General features: G+C 37.2%; 1 protein-coding gene across 2 annotated transcripts in view; it reads left to right on the top strand.

Moving 5' to 3' along the window:
• Window positions 1–5686, top strand: part of WDR36 (WD repeat domain 36) — a 45050-nt gene extending 39364 nt beyond the window's left edge. Inside the window, exons 20-23 of one of the 2 annotated variants that reach the window (XM_057737688.1) lie at window positions 571–690; window positions 1081–1162; window positions 2401–2588; window positions 3708–5686. In XM_057737688.1, the coding sequence (XP_057593671.1) occupies window positions 571–690; window positions 1081–1162; window positions 2401–2588; window positions 3708–3857 (540 nt within the window). In that variant the 3' untranslated portion in view covers window positions 3858–5686. Of the gene's footprint in view, window positions 1–570; window positions 691–1080; window positions 1163–2400; window positions 2589–3707 lie in introns of those variants that run through there. The other variant, XR_009054198.1, reaches the window with a different exon arrangement.
• The last annotated feature ends 14620 nt before the right edge of the window (window positions 5687–20306 follow it).

Genomic DNA, 20306 nt, shown 5'->3' with positions numbered 1-20306 from the left:
TTTATAAATGGGCAGTAGTAGTATTCTCTTTTTAAAAATGCAGAGTACTAAGGAAAAATAAAAATGCCAGCAAAATAGAAGAATTAGGGCCATGCTTCACAAAAAATTTCACCAAATTACTTCTAATGGCGGAGTCTACCTCTGACTCCAAATTTCTTTTGAAATTTGAAAAACTGTTGAGCATGTATGTAAATTTTGCTTTCTAGACCATTTTGCAAAAAAAGTTATATTTCAGTATAAAAGAAATTCAGTGTTATTTGTTACTTCTTCACCTAAATATTCATGTTTCAGGAAAATGAGCTATTTTTGCCTTAGAGCATCTCCTGAACCCTGTCATTTTCCTTCTGCCTTATCAGCAAGAATACTGGAGGTTTGCATAGGGAATCCCAGTTTAAAAGATATCCGTGGTATTGGTTCGTTGGGATTTTATTGTAGCATCCTGATATGAAAAACTTTCATTCCTTTTTTTACTTTTTGGACTTTTAAAAAATTAAGTGGGAATTAAATGTTAGAAACTGTTGGCAAGGTAGTTACTAGTCTTTTTTCTTTTTCTCATTTTCTCTTAATTAGAAAAAGAATAAACCAAAGGAACCACCTAAAGTACCCAAATCAGCACCATTTTTTATTCCAACAGTTCCCGGCCTTGTACCCAGATATGCTGCACCTGAACAAAGTAATGATCCTCAACAGGTAAGAACCAAATTGGAGGGAGCATTCTAAGATGACTTTTTTTTTAAGCTCTTTATTGGAATATAATTGCTTTACACTGTTGTGCCAATTTTTTTGCTGTATACCAAAGTGAATCAGCTGTATTTATACATATATCCCCATATCCCCTCCCTCCCTCGACTCTCTCCCGCCCTCCCTATCCCAGCCCTCTAAGTCATCACCCATCATCTAGTTGATGGAGGGAGCATTCCAAGTATATGGGGTGTGTATTTGGGGTTGTACGTTTGTAGTTTTAACCAAGACCCAGTGTTACACATACAGAATAAATTACTGATAGCTTTTGATTATAAACTATAAAATTTTTTGTTACATTTGTGGTTTTTGAATAATGTATATTTGTTTTTGTTTAAGTCTAAAGTGGTAAATCTTGGAATTTTGGCTCAAAAATCAGATTTCTGCTTGAAACTTGAGGAAGGACTGATAAATAATAAATGTAAGTTAAATTATAAACTATTTCAACAAGTATTTCAGCTTATTTTACTTTATATGAAGAGAATTGAGTGAAATATTAGCAGATTTCTCAATAGCTTCATTTTGGTTTTAATCTGAAGTAATTTTAGCTTTGTGTTATATTAAATGAATGACACTAAACTCAGATGATATTGAGATAATAATAATCTTTTGAGAACCTTTCATTCTTTCTATATGGACAACTGGATTTTTTTTCTTTTGATTTTATTTACAAATACAGTTTGCAGTATAGTTTGCAATACAGCAGAGACTTTTGTCTTAGGTAATTTCAGATATTTACCAAATTATCACATAAAAAGGCAATTTTAAAATTTATTGAATATTTTAATAGATTTAAATTTTGAAAGCTGGATCTGTAACTAATAATGATAATAAGAGCTATAAGCAATTAACGAAATCACAGTCATTCTCTTGTTTGACTTATCCTCTTGTTTTCTGACCCACATGCTTTTGTTATCATACCAGTGTCACTTGAGTGCACACTGGCAAAAGTCAAAGACTGGTACTGATGGCTAAAGAATAGCAGAATTATAAAAGGAGTAACTTGTATATTTATGAGGGAACAAAGAAAAAAAAGCACCATTATTTAATATATACTGAAGGACAGAAAATAAAATGTATTGGACTTCTGTCATTGGTGTTCCTTTTCAAAGAACTAAAAGCATAGTCATTGCCATTGTAATATCAAATGCCTCGTATAAAAGTTTAAGTATATAGAATATGTTTTCATAGGATATATATGAAACAAGAGTGCTTACTTCTAGGGAAAAGAAATAGATTTGGGGTGGGTAAGATTAAGATGGGGTCTTTCTCCACATATATTTCTATAGTGTTAATGTTTCTTAATGATCATGTACTTTTATAATTTTTATAACAATAGAAAAATAAATTCCCTCACCCCATCTTATTCCCAGTGGCAAATACTATTAATAACTTAGCATATACCTCTATAGCCTTCTTATATTTGGATTTGTTCTCACTGATTTATGAGCATATTAAAATGACTGTTGCTAGATATTAATTAGGTTTTAACAGCCTTAGTAGGAAAAAAGCTTAAATTACTGAAAATGCAAGAAAAAATTAAGCCACAGAAATAATTTCCTTCGTAATTTAAGTATATGTTGGGTTTGAAATGAAAACTAGTCTCCTAAGTGAAGTGATTGTAGGTAATAACTGGATTCTTATTAAAACTTAATGTAGATGAAGCTGCTCTTAACCTTCTGAAAGAATTAGGCCCATCAGGAATTGAAACAGAGCTGCGAAGTTTGTCTCCTGATTATGGTGGTTCTATAGAAGTTATGAAGAGCTTCTTGAAAATGATTGGGATGATGTTGGAGAGAAAGCGTGATTTTGAGTTAGCCCAGGCATACCTTGCATTGTTTTTAAAGGTAAGTCTAATATGTAAGACGGTACTTTGCAGCTTGCCTTTCTCTGAAGTAGTGTTGTCTGAAAGAACTTTCCACAAAGATGGAAATGTTCTATATCCACACTTACTGTGTGTGGCTACTGAGCACTTGAATTATGGCTAATGTGACTGAGAAACTAAATTTTTCATTTTATGGAAATTTAATTAATTTAAATAGCTTCCTGTGCTTAGTGACTATATTATTGGATAACTGGATAGTGCAGCAGCTTGTAATTGTTTTTTGTTGACTTTTGTTTTTTAACTCAATACAATTTTGACTCAACCCCCTGACTTTTTGTGTGTCATCCATTTGATCAGTATACTAAACTCTTAACTTTTTTATGTAGTTACATTTTGGCAGGTTTTTTTTTTAATGATCATGAAGAGAGTATTTTTATGTTTATTTTTTGTTTTGTTTTTTCTACTGTTGAAATCAAAATATTTACTTCTATCCTGGTTGAGGGGTTTTCAAATGATTTGACAATAACAGAGTTGCTTCTATGACTAATATAGTATAATGTATTGAAGGAGGTAGATGATGCTGATTTTCAGTAAGAGCAGATATGATTCTTCATCTGTCTCATAAATATCTAGAACAAGTTTTCAGTTGATCCAATTATTTTAAATTATTTAAAAAGTAGTATGATTGTAGAATAAAAAAATAGAAATGCCACAAATTGTCTCTGTATTCTTTCCCAAGTTTACCAAGTTTGGTTCCTAAATATAAGTTTACTTAAATCTTTAGAAAATAAAAGGCCCATAGGTCATTCATTAACAGTGGGTTACTATGAAAGGAGAAACTTAAAAGAAGCACAAAAATACAGATTTAGTGTTAGAACTGGGACCTTGTTTCTGGATTTCTGTCAGGACTGTCCTTACGTGGAGGAGAGTAATAACCACTTGAATTCTACTAAGAGAGTGATGGAGCCGTAAAGGAACTCATAATAGAGGAGAGGGAAACGGGAGATGGTAATAAACCAGCATTTAAGAAAAAAAATTAAGAATAGTATCTTCCCAGGCTCCTTTTAAAACAGTTACATCCAGAATAAACAAAATTTTAATTATCTTAAATTAAATATTCAACTCTCATTTTTCTTTTCAGTTACACCTTAAAATGCTTCCTTCAGAGCCAGTACTTCTAGAAGAAATGACAAAGTTGTCATCCCAGTTGGAAGAAAACTGGATCCATTTACAATCACTCTTCAATCAAAGCATGTGTGTTTTAAATTACATTAAAAGTGCTTTGTTATAAAAATAAACTTAGGTGACTAGGTAAAGACTTTTATATTAAAGAGGTAACTTATAACCTTGTTTTCCAAGTTTCAACGTGACAAGAAAATAAATGCCAGCACTACTGACTAGTCATTTTCCACGTTAAATGCTAAATACTTTCTTAAAATAAAATTATACCTTCTTTTGTTTTAAAGACATAAAGAATATTCTCAAATGATTTATTTTCTGAGTCTCTTCACATCAGTTACTTTGATATGACTTTTTTTGAATTGTCATCACCAAGCTCATGTTTTTTGAATATTAGTAACATATGGGGTATGCTGGATGTTTCATGTAAAGTATTGCTGAATTAAACTGAAGATAAAACTGATACATAATATAGTTATAAAAGTGCCTTTATGTTATGAAGTAAAAAGGCATGTTTCCTTCCTTGGTGACCTTTGATGAAAACATAGTTAGAGCTTGGAAGGCATGTCAGACAGTGCAGCCTTCTTGCATTGCAGAAGAGGAAACTGCTGAGGTTTGCTCAGGATCTCAGGGACAGATCTTCTAACACTGGCCTAGTTAGTCCTCTCTCCATTGTAGCCTATCTAAAGGAAGTTATTCTTTTATATGAGAGGCGCTTTCACAACATAGCTTGTTATAGGAGGCAGTTGAACAGATACCTAGGATAGGTGAGGGAAGTTCCACATTACATTGAAGATATCCTTCAAAGGTGTTTCTTCCCCACTGATGACCTTTTTATTTGGGAAGAAACTGCTAACTATACTTTTCTGTCATAACCATTGTGAAACCAGATAGCTCCAGCACTTTCTCTTTTCTCATCATGATTGCTTTTTGTGGTTCAAGACTTCAATATGTGAATTAAAAATAAGCAATTCTTAAAAGCACACTGTTCTAAAAACTTGTTAGTTTTTACACTCAAAAGTAGTGTCATTCATAAAACTCAGCGGATTGTATTTGAAGGCCAATACCATTCTAATTAGGATGCAGCTTTACAGAATATTCTCCAGAAGAAACAGTCCTCACAAGGAGTTGATCAATGATAACTTTTAACTATCAAAGTGTTTTTATTTAATGGTGAAAGGTAGAAATTAGTAAATTGCTAAAGAAATAAGCCAATCTGGTTTTATACTTTGTTCTTTTAGAAATGTATATAAACTTAAGCCACTGACTTAAATGTTAATAAAGACTTAAGTTCTAACTTAAAAAACTGTATTTCCTCTTGCCCCAAATACTGTATTCTAAAGATAATGGCAAAATCTCAGTATATAATTATGTACTATATGAAGATTGTAAATATCTAAAACAATAAGAGTTCTAAACTGAAATTGTATTGCTGTGACAAATCTTGAACAGAGCCTTTTCAGATGAGAATACAATAGTTGAGTGTATTGTTTTTATTGGAAATAGCTTTAGACAGTACTAAAGCATCATTTTGGCAGGTAATCTTCCAGAGCCTTTCCTGTATGTTTGCCATCGAGAAGGGGGAGAATGAAAGAAATAAAAAGGGTAATTTTTTGTGTGTATTTTTTCTTAAAATGTATCAGTTTGTGCATATTGATTTTTCTTTATATTTTAAATTACAAATGTAGTATATGGCTACATTTTACTTGTAAAACCATCAAAGACAAGCCTATTTTTGATAATCACCTTCAATCCCAATACCTCCCCTTGAAGTAGTGGTTGTTAACTTTCTATCTAGATCTTTTTCTGTGAATGTATATACATGTTATATATAGCTACAGGAAATAAAATGTATAGCTTCAGTTTTTTACATAAATATGTGTATATTCTGTAACCTTTCTCTGTGGTTTCTTTGTTTGAATATAATTTCACCTAAACTCACCTGTTTACTTGTGTCGTATATTGTTCCACAACCTGTTTAGCGTATAGTGGATACTAGGGTAGATTTCCCTTTTTTTTTTTTTTTTTTATTTACAAACAATGCTGAAAGAATGTCATCCTGCATGACTCTTTATGTGCATGTAAGGATTTCTCTCATGTATGGTTAAGCTTTGAATTACTGGGCCAGAGTTAGGCAATTTTAAAGAGATACTTTATTTGGCTTCCAAAATGGCTGGTAGCAATTTACAGTTTTTCCTCAGCAGAGAATGAGTACCTGCTCCCCATACCATTAAGGGCATTATTAAATTTTTTTATTAATCTAATGGGTAAAAATTATGACTTATTATTTGTTTAAAAATTCTGAAACTAGTGAGGATGGGTATCTTTTCATATATTTTTAGACATGTGAATTGCCTTTTGCCAACACTGCTCATTTTTCTGCTGAATGATATGTCTTTATCTCACGGATTTGTTAGGAGTTTTTCATATAGTTTGGATAGATATTAGTCTTTTATGTCTGCTGCAGTGTTTTCTCCCAGTTGGTCACTTAAGTCTTTAGCTTTACTTTTGGTGTCTCTTTTTAAAGAGATGTTTTATATTTATATATAGTAAAATTGGTAAGTATTTTTATGACTTTTATTTCAAAATATAGAGCATATTCTGTATTTTCTTCTGAGATAATTGTGTGTGCATGCAGATCTCCATCTGGAATTGATTTCTGTGAAGAGTGCAAGATTACAGAGCTACTTTTATTCAAAAGTCCAAAAACTATTTGTTGAAGTCCATTCTTACTGACTTGGGATGCTGTTTTATTATGTCTTAAATTCTCTAAGGTCTTTGATATTCCTAATAAATAATGCATTGCTTAGATTGTAGTTTTCTACCATGTTTTGAGAGATGGTGGGGGTTTAGCATTCCTAATGTTTTTCAAAAATTTTTGGCTATTGGTGAGCATATCTTTTTGAAGGTTTGATTTTAGTTGCAGTAAACTTATAGTATTGATTGAAAGAGAATTACAGTTGACCCTTAAACAGGCAGGGGGTTGGGGTACCAACCTTCCATGCAGTCAAAATCCAAGTATAATTTATAGTTGGCTCTCCATACCTGTGGTTTCTCTGTATCTGTGGTTCTGCATCTGTGGATTCAACTAACTGCAGATTGTGTAGTACTGTGGTATATACTATTGATAAAAAGCCATGTATAAATGGACCCCCATATTTCAAACCCATGTTGTTCAAGGTTCAACCATACAGTAGTGTTTCTCTTTGAGAAAAATCTATGTCTTCATTAAACCAGGAGTGGGCTTCTCTTGATTTCATAAGATTTCTTTATGTAATCATACATTTTTTGACAGGTTTATTTCTGGGGATTTTATTTTTGTTGCTATAGTGAAATATATCTTTTTTTCCTAATATATTTTGTAATTGGTTATTATATGTATAAAATTGGTAAAAGCAATTTGCATTTTATATGCTGATCTTTTATGACACTGCAGAACTCTTAAAAGTTTGTCAGTATAGTCTTAGAAAATCCGAAAGAATTCCATCCTCTGCAATTGATGAGCCTTTATTTTCTATCTAATATTCATATTTCACTTACTTGTTTTTAGTTAGGATTGCTTTAGCAGTCTGGCACAGGATGTTGGATACTAGCAGTGCTTCGCAGAGATTTTTTCCACTGACTTTAGTGGAAACGCTTTTAGTGTTCCACCATAAAGGATAATGTATGTTCTGAATTTCTGGTAGATATCCTTGGTTAAGTTCTGACTTTATTACTAATTTGCTACTTAAAAACTTTAGAGGTAAGTATAGAATTTTACCAAGTGATTTTTTTTTTCAGCATATATTGGAAAATCAATATCTTTAGTGTAATTGGTGAATTTTATTCAAAGATTTCTAACAGTCCTTTTCATTTCTGGAATAGAACTTTTTATAAGTGAGGTGAAACTGGTACATTTGTTTGTTTCATGGAATTCAGCTATCTATCCTTGATATATTTTTTAAACTTGTCTAGTCAAAGGGGAGAAAGTCTTGCATAAAGTCTTTATTATATGGTGATTTTTACCTACTTAATTTTTTCTGTGGTTACTGAACTAATTGCACTTTCGTTCTCAAGCCAATGTTAGTAAACTATATTTTCCTTACAAATCATGACTTTAATCTAGATTTTGAAATTTACTAGTGTAAATTATATTAGGATTATGCTTTTTTATTAATTGGTAGATTGCAAGTGACCAAAAGCTAACTCAGATACATGAGTATCTGCAAAATCCAGGGATAAAAATTGGCTTTACCTACTGCTGGATCCACAGGTTCCATAGGAATTAGTCCCTTTCTCCATCTCCTTTTTGTTCTCATTAATGGTTAACTGTTCAGTCAAGATCTCTCCTCATTCCCTGATTCATCAGATATTTGAGAACTTAGTATGTGCCAGCATCTTATTTGTGCTGCTAATATGTGATCAAAACTTGAAACAATACAGCTGCCAACAGCTCTGAATTTATGTATTTCCCACTTTATTTTTTTGTTGTTGTTATTTTATTGGCATACTTGTCAAGAACAAGGCAGCTGTACAATTCTGATAGGCAGGTGTATTTTATTTTATAATTTTTTATTTTTAACTCTATTTGAATATAATTGCTTTATACTCTTGTACCAGTTTCTCAGGTACACCAAAGTCAATCAGCTGTATTTATACACATATCCCCAAATTCCCTTGCTTCCACAACTCCCCCCGACCCTCCCCGTCCCGGCCCTCTAAGGCATCACCCATCATCGAGTTGATCTCCCTTTGTTATACAGCAACTTCGCACTGGCCATCTGTTTAACAGTTGGTGATATATATATGTCTATGCTACACTCTCACTTCGTCCCAGCTTCGCCTTCACCCCCAGCCCCTCCCCAACCTCGTGTCCTCCAGTCCATTCTCTGCATCTGCATCTTTATTCTTGCCCTGTCACTGGGTTCATCAGTACCATTTTTTTTTTTTTAGATTCCGTATATATATATGAGTTAGCATACAATATTTCTTTTTCTCTTTCTGGCTTACTTCACTCTGTATGAGGGACTCTAGGTGTATCCACCTCATTACATGTAGCTCCATTTTTTTTTTCTTTACATTTTATTTATTTACTTTTTCAGGTACACCAAGTTCAATCATCTATATTTATACACATATCCCCGTATTCCCTCCCTCCCGCGACTCCCCCCCACCCTCCCCATCCCAGTCCTCTAAGGCATCATCCATCCTCGAGTTGAACGCCCTTTGTTATACAGCAACTTCACACTGGCTATCTGTCTTACCGTTGGTAGTATATATATGTCTACGCTACTCTCTCACTTCGTCTCAGCTTCCCCTTCACCCCCTGCCCCCCAAACCTCGAGTTCTCCAGTCCATTCTCTGCATCTGCATCCTTGTTCTTGTCTTGTCACTGAGTTCATCAATACCATTTTTAGATTCCGTATATATGAGTTAGCATACACTATTTGTCTTTCTCTTTCTGACTTCACTCTGTATGACAGATTCTAGGTCTATCCACCTCATTACATATAGCTCCATCTCATTCCTTTTTATAGCTGAGTAATATTCCATTGTAGATATATGCCACATCTTTATCCATTCATTTGTCAATGGACATTTAGGTTGCTTCCATGTCCTGGCTATTGTAAATAGTGCTGCAATAAACATGGTACATGTTTCTTTTTGGATTATGGTTTTCTCTGGGTATATGCCCAGGAGTGGGATTACTGGATCATATGGTAGTTCTATTTGTAGTTTTTTAAGGAACCTCCAAACTGTTTTCCATACTGGCGGTACCAACTTACATTCCCACCAACAGTGCAGGAGGGTTCCCTTCTCTCCACACCCTCTCCAACATTTGTTATTTCTAGATTTTTTGATGATGGCCATTCTGACCAGTGTGAGGTGATACCTCATTGTGGCTTTGACTTGCATTTCTCTGATGATTAGTGATATTGAGCATCTTTTCATGTGTTTGATAGCCTTCTGTATGTCTTTGGAGAATGTCTATTTAGGTCTTCCGCCCATTTGTGGATTGGGTTATTTGCTTTTTTGGTATTAAGCTGCATGAGCTGCTTCCATATTTTGGAGATTAATCCTTTGTCCATTGCTTCATTGGCAAGTATTTTCTCCCATTCTGAGGGTTGCCTTGTCTTGTTTATGGTTTCTTTTGCTGTGCAAAAGCTTTTAAGTTTCATGAGGTCCCATTTGTTTATTCTTGATTTTATTTCCATTATTCTAGGAGATGGGTCAAAAAGGATCTTGCTTTGATGTATGTCATAGAGTGTTTGTTCTACCTATGCTTTCCTCTAGTTTTATAGTGTCTGGCCTTACATTTAGGTCTTCAATCCATTTTGAGTTTATTTCTGTGTATGGAGTTAGGAAGTGTTCTAGTTTCATTCTTTTACATGTCGCTGTACAATTTTCCCAGCACTTATTGAAGAGGCTGTCTTTTCTCCATTGTATATTCTTGCCTCCTTTGTCAAAGATAAGCTGCCCATATGTGCTTGGGCTTACCTCTGAGTTCCCTATTCTGTTCCATTGATCTTCCTTTCTATTTTTGTACCAGTACCATGCTGTCTTGATCACTGTGGCCCTGTAGTATAGTTTGAAGTCAGGAAGCCTAATTCCACCAACTCCATCTTTCCTTCTCAAGATTGTTATGGCTATTCGGGGTCTTTTGCATTTCCATACAAATCATAAGATTTCTTGTTCTAGTTCTGCGAAAAATGCCATTGGTAACTTGATAGGGATCGCATTGAATCTGTACATTGCTTTGGGTGGTACAGTCATTTTCACAATGTTGATTCTTCCAATCCAAGACCATGGTATGTCCCTCCATCTGTTTGTGTCATCTTTGATTTCTTTCATCAGTGTCTTATAGTTTTCTGCATACAGGTCTTTTGCCTCCTTAGGCAGGTTTATTCCTAGGTACTTTATTCTTTTTTTTTCCATGGTGAATGGGAGTTTCCTTAATTTCTCTTTCTGCTCTTTCATTGTTAGTGTACAGGAATGCAAGAGATTTCTGTGCATTAATTTTGTATCCTGCTACTTTACTAAATTCATCGATTAGTGCTAGCAGTTTTCTGGTAGAGTCTTTAGGGTTTTCTATGTATAATATCATGTCATCTGCAAAGAGTGAAATTTTACTTCTTCTTTTCCAATTTGGATTCCTTTGATTTCTTTTTCTTCTCTGATTGCTGTGACTACCACTTCCAAAACTATGTTGAATAATAATGGTGAGAGTGGACACCCTTGTCTTGTTCCTGTTCTTAGAGGGCATTCCTTCAGTTTTTCTCCATTTAGAATGATGCTGGCTTCTGGTTTTTCATATATGGCTTTTATTATGTTGAGGTAATTTCCTTCTATGCCCATTTTCTGGAGAATTTTTATCATAAATGGATGTTGGATTTTGTCAAAAGCTTTTTCCTCACCTATTGAGATTATCATATGGTTTTTATCCTTCAATTTGTTGATATGATGTAGCACGTTGATTGATTTGCATATACTGAAGAATCCTTGCATCCCAGGGATAAACCCCACTTGATCATGGTGTATGATTTTTTTAATGTGCTGTTGGATTCTGTTAGCTAGTCTTTTGTTGAAGACTTTTGCATCTATATTCATCAGTGATATTGGTCTGTAATTTTCTTTTTTTGTGACATCTTTCCCTGGTTTTGGTATCAGGGTGATGGTGGCCTCGTAGAATGAGTTTGGGAGTGTTCCTCCTTCTGCTCTATTTTGGAAGAGTTTGAGAAGGATAGGTGTTAGCTCTTCTCTAAATGTTTGATAGAATTCACCTGGGAATCCATCTGGCCCTGGGCTTTTGTTTGTTGGGAGCTTTTTAATCACTGCCTCAATTTCTGTACTTGTGATTGGTCTGTTCATATGTTCTATTTCTTCCTGGTTCAGTCTTGGAAGATTGCATTTTTCTAGGAATTTATCCATTATTTCCAGGTTATCCAATTGATTGGCATATAGTTGCTTGTAGTAGTCTCTCATGATCTTTTGTATTTCTGTGGTGTCCGTTGTTACTTCTCCTTTTTCATTTCTAATTCTATTGATTTGCGTCTTCTCCCTTTTTTTCCTGATGAGTCTGGCTAATGGTTTATCAATTTTGTTTATCTTCTCAAAGAACCAGCTTTTAGTTTCATTAATCTTGTGCTATTGCTTCCTTCCTTTCTTTTTCATTTATTTCTGATCTGATCTTTATGATTTCTTTCCTTCTGCTCACTTTGGGATTTCTTTGTTCTTCTTTCTCTCATTGTTTCAGGTGTAAGATTAGGTTGTTTATTCGGTATTTTTCTTGTTTTCTCAGGTAGGACTGTATTGCTATAAACTTCCCTCTTAGACTGCTTTTGCTGCATCCCATAGGTTTTGGGTTGTGTTTTCATTGTCATTTGTTTCTAGATATTTTTTGATTTCCTCTTTGATTTCTTTAATGATTTCTTGGTTGTTTAATAGTGTATTGTTTAGGGCTTCCTAGGTGGCGCAGTGGTTAAGAATCTGCCTGCCAGTGCAGAGGACACGGGTTCGATCCCTGCTCCAGGAAGATCCCACATGCCGTGGAGCAACTAAGCTCCTGCACCCCAAAAAAAAAAAAAAAAAAAAAAATAGTGTATTGTTTAGCCTCCATGTGTTTGTATTTTTTGCAGTTTTATTCCTGTAACTGATATGTAGTCTCATGGCATTGTGGTCAGAGAAGATGCTTGATATGATTTCAATTTTCTTGAATTTACTGAGGATTGATTTGTGACCCAAGATGTGATCTATTTTGGAAAATGTTCCGTGTGCACTTGAGAAGAAAGTGTATTCTGTAGTTTTTGGATGGAATGTCCTATAAATATCAATTAAATCGAGATGGTCTAATGTGTCATTTAGAGCTTGTGTGTCCTTATTTATTTTCTGTTTGGATCACCTGTCCATTGGTGTAAGTGGGGTGTTCAAGTCTCTTACTATTATTGTGTTACTGTTGATGTCCCCTTTTATGGCTGTTAGCATTTGCCTTATGTATTGAGGTGCTCCTATGTTAGGTGCATAGATATTTTCAATTGTTATATGTTGTTCGATGAATCCCTTGATCATTATGTAGTGTCCTTCCTTGTCTCTTGTAATAGTCTTTAAAGTCTAATTTGTCTGATATGAGTATTGCTCCTCCAGCTTTCTTTAGACTTTCATTTGCATGGAATATCTTTTTCCATCCCTTTACTTTCAGTCTGTATGTGTCCCTTGGTCTGAAGTGGGTTTCTTGTAGGCAACATATAGAAGGGTCTTGTTTTTTCTATCCATTCAGCCAGTCTGTGTCTTTGGTTGGTGTATTTAATCCATTTACATTTAAGGTGATTATTGACATGTGCTTTTCTATTACTATTTTCTTAATTGTTTGGGGTTTGTTTTTGTAGGTGTTTTCCTTCTCTTGGGTTTCCTACTTAGAAAAGTTCCTTTAGCACTTGTTGTAAGGCTGGTTTGGTGGTGCTGAATTCTCTTAACTTTTGCTTGTCTTTAAAGCTTTTGATTTCTCTGTAAAATCTGAATGAGATTCTTGCTGGGTAGAGTATTCTTGGCTGTAGGTTTTTCTCTTTCAGGACTTTCAGTATATCCTGCCATTCCCTTCTGGCCTGCAGAGTTTTTGCAGAAATGTCAGCTGTTTTCCTTATGGGTTTTCCCTTATATGTTATGTGTTGCTTTTCTCTTGCTGCTTTTAATATTTTTTCTTTGTGTTTAATTTTCATTAGTTTGATTAATATGTTCCTCAGTGTATTTCTCCTTGGGTTTATTCTGTATGGGACTCTCTGCGCTTCTTGGACTTGATTATTTCCTTTCCCATTGGGGAAGTTTTCCACTATAACCTCTTGAAATATTTTCTCAGACCCTTTCTTTTTTTCTTCTTCTTCTGGGGTGCCTATAATTCCAGTGTTGGTGTACTTAATGTTTTCACCAAGGTCTCTGAGACTGTCTTTTATTCTTTTTATTCTTTTTTCTTTTTCCTGCTCTGTGGCAATTATTTCCCCCATTCTATCTTCCAACTCACTTTTTCATTCTGCCTCAGTTATTCTGCTGTTTATACCATCTAGAGTATTTTTAATTTCAGTTATTTTGTTGTCCATTGCTCTTTGTTTGTTCTTTAATTCCTCTGAGTTCTTATTAACTGTTTCTTGTATTTTCTGTATTTTGTTATTGAGATTTTGTATCATTTTTACTGCCATTACTCTGAATTCTTTTTTAGGCATTTTTCCTATTTCCTCTTCATTTATTTCATCTTGTGGGTTTTTTTCCTGCTCCTTTGCCTGCATGGCATTTCTTTGTTTTCTCATGGTCGTCCAAACTTCAGAGGTTGCTTGTCCCAGCAATAAAGGGGTTTAAAGAAGACTGTCCAAGCCCCAGACTAATGGCAGAGTGTTGAGTCAAACATATACTAAGTCAAGGAAACACATACATGTATAAGACACACAAATACTGAATCCAATAGAACATAAGGCACTAGAAAGACCTGACAGAAGAACCCCATTATGCTATCAGACTTTCAACGAGAAAACCAACAGAAATTCAAAACCAAAACAGAACAAAACAGAAACAAAAGCAAAAAAAAAAAACAAGTAACACCACACACACACAAGCACAAATCCAGGGAGATATTGAAAGCTAGGATCAAATATAATAAAGAGCTAGAGTACCACCAGACAGACTGAAGATTCTCAGAATGAAACCAGACAATTATACTTAGAACTAAGATAAAGACTAAAACCTAATAATAAATACGAAAGCAGTGTGTCGTCTGGAGAATAAAGCAAGGAGACGGAGCAGACCAATAATATTGCTTATAAGTATATTAAGATAAAATAAACTAAAGAAGGATAGAAGACAGGGCAACCAGAGCATAGTGTGACTGGAAATATGAAAATAAAAAGAAAAAATAGAAATGTATAAAAGATAGAGATGAAAAGAAGGTAGGAGAGATACAGGCAGCACTACAAAAAACTTAGCTAGAAATAGAAATACATAAAAAGGTTAAAAATAAAAATAGAATAAAAAATGGAATAAAAAACTGTGTTATAAAACTTGTAGATCCCTTAGGACTAAGCTCATAATTAAAAAAAAGAAAAAAAAAAAAACCTAGAACTGTCCCCAGAATGTACCAGTTCAATAGAATGAATACTAATATTTCTGTTTCCTTGGGGTCTCAGCTGTAAGTGTCCTTCTACCCACCTTGGGTTTTTTGTATTATTCTGCGACCAGCAGAGCTTCCTTTATTGTTCGTCTGTAAGCACTGTTGTGTGGGGAGAGAGGGGTTCAATAGTCGTTACTTCCCCGGGGAGTGAGTGACCAGTGGCGCCCTGTCTGGGACATGGAGGTTCAGTCGGCCATGGTGGTGCCTGTTGTAGATGGACACCAACACCCGCGGCTCAGGTGTAAACAGAATGTCTCCAGAGCTGGGCCACTCTGCAGTCTTTTGGCTCTCAGCCGCAGGCACTCTAAGCCAGCCCCACCCAGGGGCCTTTGTTATCCCTGAGCGCGTTAGCTTGGCCCACAAGGGTCCTTCCTCTGTCCGTCGCAGGCGCCGAGAGAGAGGCTGCGGCCTGGCTCCGCCCCCTTGCTTGTGAATCAGCAGTATCCAGCCGCCACTATGGCCTCGCAGCTCTCTGAGGTAGGCACTCCTCGCTGCAGACCTCTTCCCTCCTGTCCCCTGGGTCCGTCTCCCCACCGCCAACAATGCTTCTCACCCTGATCCAGCTCTCCGGTTCCCACGCTCCCGCTCCCGGACCCCCTATTCAGCTGTGAGTCGTCGTCTCAGTCCGGGCACTCTGAGCCGTGGCGCGGACCCTCCATGTGTTTCTCACTCCCTCCCGTCCGCCGCAGCTCAGCCACTTCACCCTCTTTGAAAGTTGCAAATGCCTCCCTCCCGGTTATGTCGGGATCTTTGCAGTCCTTTCTGGTGTCCGAGGTCGTTTGCTGGTGTTCAGCTGGTTCTCTGTGGGAATTATTGAGTCTTTTGGTGCATTCCCAATGCATCTGTGGAGAGGGATGCATTCCTTGTCCTTCTACTTCACCGCCATCTTTTTCCTCCCATATTTTCCACTTTAATTAGAAAGAGATTATCTTTAAACAAATCCTGAAATAGAATTTCAATGAGCCTACTTATACTTTGAACCATATTTGCGGGTGATTGTGTGGTGATACATTTAGGCAGAGGGAGAGTCGCCTGTGACAGCTCACAGGCAGTTTTCCATGACAGTGGGTGACATCTGGAGAGCACTGAACTTCCACCTGCTTTATGACAGGAAGAAGGGAGGGCTGAGAGTATAGTGTCCCATGGCCGGCTGCAGATCCACCGTGACAGTGAGCCAGGACCTCACAGCAGGGTGTAGCTGCAACATCATAGCTCAGGGCCCGACTGGAAGGCTAGCTGAGACTGAAGGTACAGGCTGAATGGGATGATGGTGGTGGGTGGAGGGAGGAGGAAAGGATCTGGCAACACAGAAGGCTTTCCCTTTATCCACATGCCATCTCCGAAAGGAGAAGGGACTGGATTGAACCACTGAGAAGAAAGAACCAGCCTTAGTAGAAAATTTGAACATAAAATTCCACTAAATATGTATTCAAAAAAACCTAAACTAACGTGAAAGAGGCTAAGATATCTTTTATTTGGTAAATTTTTTCCTCCTCCTCCTGAATCCAGTGGCATGGGGTTTAGGGTGAAACTCAGTCCGTTATATAAAGAATTCTGTAGGGATTTTTTCACTGTACTGTAGGCTGAATCTCCAATTCCAATTATGCTAATTTCCAATTCCAGCTGAATTCTACTAAATGTCTCTAAGCGGGTACATAAAATGTTCAGTAGTTAGTTTTCATCTCCATATTTTAAAAAGGGATTTATCTACACAGACACACAGATAACAATGACTTAATGTTCATGGAAGAAAATAAGAATGGCGTAAATCAAGACATAATTTTTAGCGATATCATTTATTTGCTATTACAGCCAGGAATGTATATTTTAAATCAAAAAGTTTTGTTACCATTTTAATCTTTTCCACTGTCTCTGACTAACCAGTCTTTACAACTTATTTATTTTTGGCTCTTTTTCCCTATCCAAACTTTCCAAGTCTGGCCTGAGTCCCATATCTCTGGCTTTGTTTCCTCACTCCTGGCCCCCCTTGCTCTCTAGAGTAAATATTATGCTAGCGCTATGGCCAAATTAGTGGCGGGTGCAAGGATTTTCCAGCCTGGATTCACCTTACCATGTGGATTGAGTCTCTACGCAGTATAATATATGAAAAGGTGACAGCCTTCCCATCCAGCACAGTGTTTTGCCCCTTCCTTCAGTCGTTGACTAACTTATTCTGCCTCATCAAATGCTACTTGCTTAGCACCTACTCTGTCTCAGGTGCTGTTTTATGCTCTTGAAATACTTCAGAAAACAAAACATACAAGGCAGCTGAGTTTTAACTCACCATTCTTTTATATTCTCTTGGTTGGCCATTTTCCTTCTTAGTTCAAAGATGAAAGAGATTGTTTTTAAGCCCTCACACTTAGCAAAACCAGTGATTGCCCGGAGTTTGTTTCAGTGTGGAGTGCGAGTGCACGTGCGTGCCTGCCTGCCTGCCGACAGAAGGTCTCAAGTAGCTTCTAGACATGCACGGTACCTGCGTGAGAGAGAGTACCATGTGAGGAAACACCTGCACTGCCATTCTTTTATAAAAAAGGATTTGGGTATAACAGAAAAGCTGCATATAATGAGATAAAATAATTAAGGGGGGAAGAAGCCTACTTTTTTTTCTCAGAAGACACCACCTCTCCGTTTTCTGGAGGCAACGGGTTGGTACTAGATGGCCAAATTTGGGGAAGCGGAAGCAAGGCATCAGCCCAGCCCCGCTTAAGACAGGGCTCATGGATCTGAGGGCCACGCCCCAAGGGGCTGGGTGCCAGTGTTTGCTCTTGGCACACTGGACATGGTGTGATCTGAAGGGAAGGTGGAGACAGGATCCCTGTTGCTGAAATGACAAGAAGGTGAGGTGAAAGGCACTAGAAAATAGGGGACTGTAATGGGTGAGGAAATGGGTGCCCGTGGGGACCCTGTGCTTCCCTCAGTCCATCCCATTCCCTTTTCTCTGGTTCATTCAGAATCCTTTGTGTGGGGTTGGACAAGGTGCTGGAGATACCGACGCAAATGAGGCAACCTGACCCCAGACTCCAAGAGATGAGCCACACGGGAGGAGAGCGTCTGCCTCTGTAGAGCCAGGGGAGGCTGCATGGAGAAGAGAACAACCGTCAGGAGAGCTCAGAAGAGAGGTGGGTGGCCGGGGGGGGGCGTGGAGTAGAGAGAGACAAGAATTCAGAGACCAAGGGGAGAAGAAAAAGGCAATGGAAAGTCAGGGGTGGCTAAATGCATGCTATTTGTTACCTCCAGGGAGCATAGAGGCCAATGGTCCTTGAACTAGGTACAAAGAAAACAAACTTTTCTGCGGTATTTTATGGTTTTTTTTTTTTTTTTTTACTTAAAATTAAACAAAATCAGATAAAATGTTAACAACTTTATTTCTGGGTGTTGCTATATTTACATTTCAGTACCCTTTATATTTAGATGGGGGTTTTTTTTACTCTATTTTTTTACTCTTTTCATTTAGTTTTTCAAATAAAATTTATTTATATATATTGCTTGCCATCCATCCATTCAAACATACATACATCCTATTGTGTACATATATCCTATGTGGCTGACCAGCCACCCCTGGAGCTGCAGCTGTGCTTGCTGCTCTAGTCACTGGACCTTGGCCCCAAACCTCCAAACCTGAGCTGACAGCACTGGCTTGGGGATGCAGGTCCCTAGCATTGGCTCTCGGAGAGGAGGTGATACTCTCCAGGTCCCGTCTAGTCTCAGCACTGCGCGACATAAGCTGGTATGGAGGAGACACATGGAAGTGGGAGAGAGAAAGAGGAGACCCATGACTCACCTGGTGCTGAGCTGAGCCTGGAGTTCTTCCAGGAAGTGGTGGGAAGGGCAACTGGCAAAAGAGATCCTCAACCTAAATAAATGATATGTGTGGTATGCGCCTAAAATATCCCCAGAAAGCTTGAGAAATATTGGGGCAGAGAGTTTCACTCTCCTTCGGTGATAAGCAGAAATAACGAAATAACCCACTCGATTCCTCATGAACTAAATTGCAAAGAGAGACACAGTATCATATTAGCTTATCTCTTTACCCTTTACCAGAGCCCACAGAAGGAAATTACCATTCCCCTTCCTGCTGGGAAATGAGTCTCTCAACAAATATACCACACCTTGTATCACTTGAAACCAGTTTTATCTTTAAAAAAGACTAAGCCTTAAAAAATTTATTCTTTTTTTCTTGTAGTTCTTATGTAGCAAAACCCCTGAACAAATAGCATTACCCAGAGGCACAGCATAAATTTAGATCACAGGGGAAAGTGTCTCATTGTTTTCCCTTATCTTCCCTCATCTGGTTGGTTTCCTCTTCTGCTAACATGGCAGTGGTGTTCTCATGACTCTGCCTCTGTTTGTTGCCCTAGGGGTTCCTGAAATCCTTTCGGGGGTCAGCAAAATATGAAAAACCATTTTCATTATAAGACTCAGAAGTTATTTGACTCTTTTTGATCTCTATTTCAAATACAGGAAATATTAGTAGATATTATGTACATAACCAAAGCTTGGTGGGGGGTCCTTAATAATTTTTAAGAGTGAAGAAGAGGTGAGACCAAAAATTCTGAGAATTTCTGCCCTAATTAATTGGCTAAAGAAATACATAACCTCACCAGGAGGTGCTAGCATATAAATACTATACAATACCTTCTGCTCACATCTGAAAATGCCTTAAAACCCTATATTCCAAGATATGGAGTATGAATCAGTACTACTCTTAGATTCTCTGAGAGGGCCAGTGGGGCCAGGGCGGCTCTTGGATTTTGAGATCCCATTCAATGTCAGATTTAGTTGGAATCAGTGGTCTATTGAGTTCAGTGAGGACTAGATGGCAAAGTTTAGGCTAAGACAGTGAAGTGATAAATCAAAAGTGCTAAAATTGTTAAGATAATGAAATGTATCAGTCCAGGTGTTTGGGATCAGTTTCAGCTATTTTCAGCAGGACAATATGTTAAAGAACATTAGGAATCTTTCCAAATCTTTTGTGGCCAAGAACGATGTCCAGATCACCCCAAGTCACTTGCATGGCCAGCGTTGGGTGCTGGGTCTCCCTGGTGCCTCTGAAGGCTGGGGATCTTGGCCACCACTCTGTGGAACAGATTCTGTACAATACCTCCTCCATGGCAATGACTTACAATTAATATTATGTGGACACATCCAGTTGGAACAGTCTAGGGCTCATGCTTGTACCCAAGCCACAGGGAGGCCAAGAGAGTGAGGTTCTATGTTGGGAATGCAGGGACTTTAAGTGGGAAATTCTCCAAACAGAGTGTTCAGGAGTATTTGGAGTGAAAAAGTAGGATAGATATCCTCATAGTTCTTCCCTTGGCTGTCCAACACACACCCTTCTCCCCAGCAACAAAAACAGCAGTGACAATAATAAAATACTAGCTTTCATACAAATGAAACACTCACAGGACTTCCCTGGTGGTCCAGTGGTAA

This window comes from Hippopotamus amphibius, chromosome 1, assembly GCF_030028045.1.
Source record: "Hippopotamus amphibius kiboko isolate mHipAmp2 chromosome 1, mHipAmp2.hap2, whole genome shotgun sequence".
In the NCBI taxonomy this organism is placed as follows: domain Eukaryota; kingdom Metazoa; phylum Chordata; class Mammalia; order Artiodactyla; family Hippopotamidae; genus Hippopotamus; species Hippopotamus amphibius.
The sequence above is the reverse complement of the archived record's forward strand: the minus strand, read 5'-3'. Positions and strand labels throughout refer to the sequence as shown.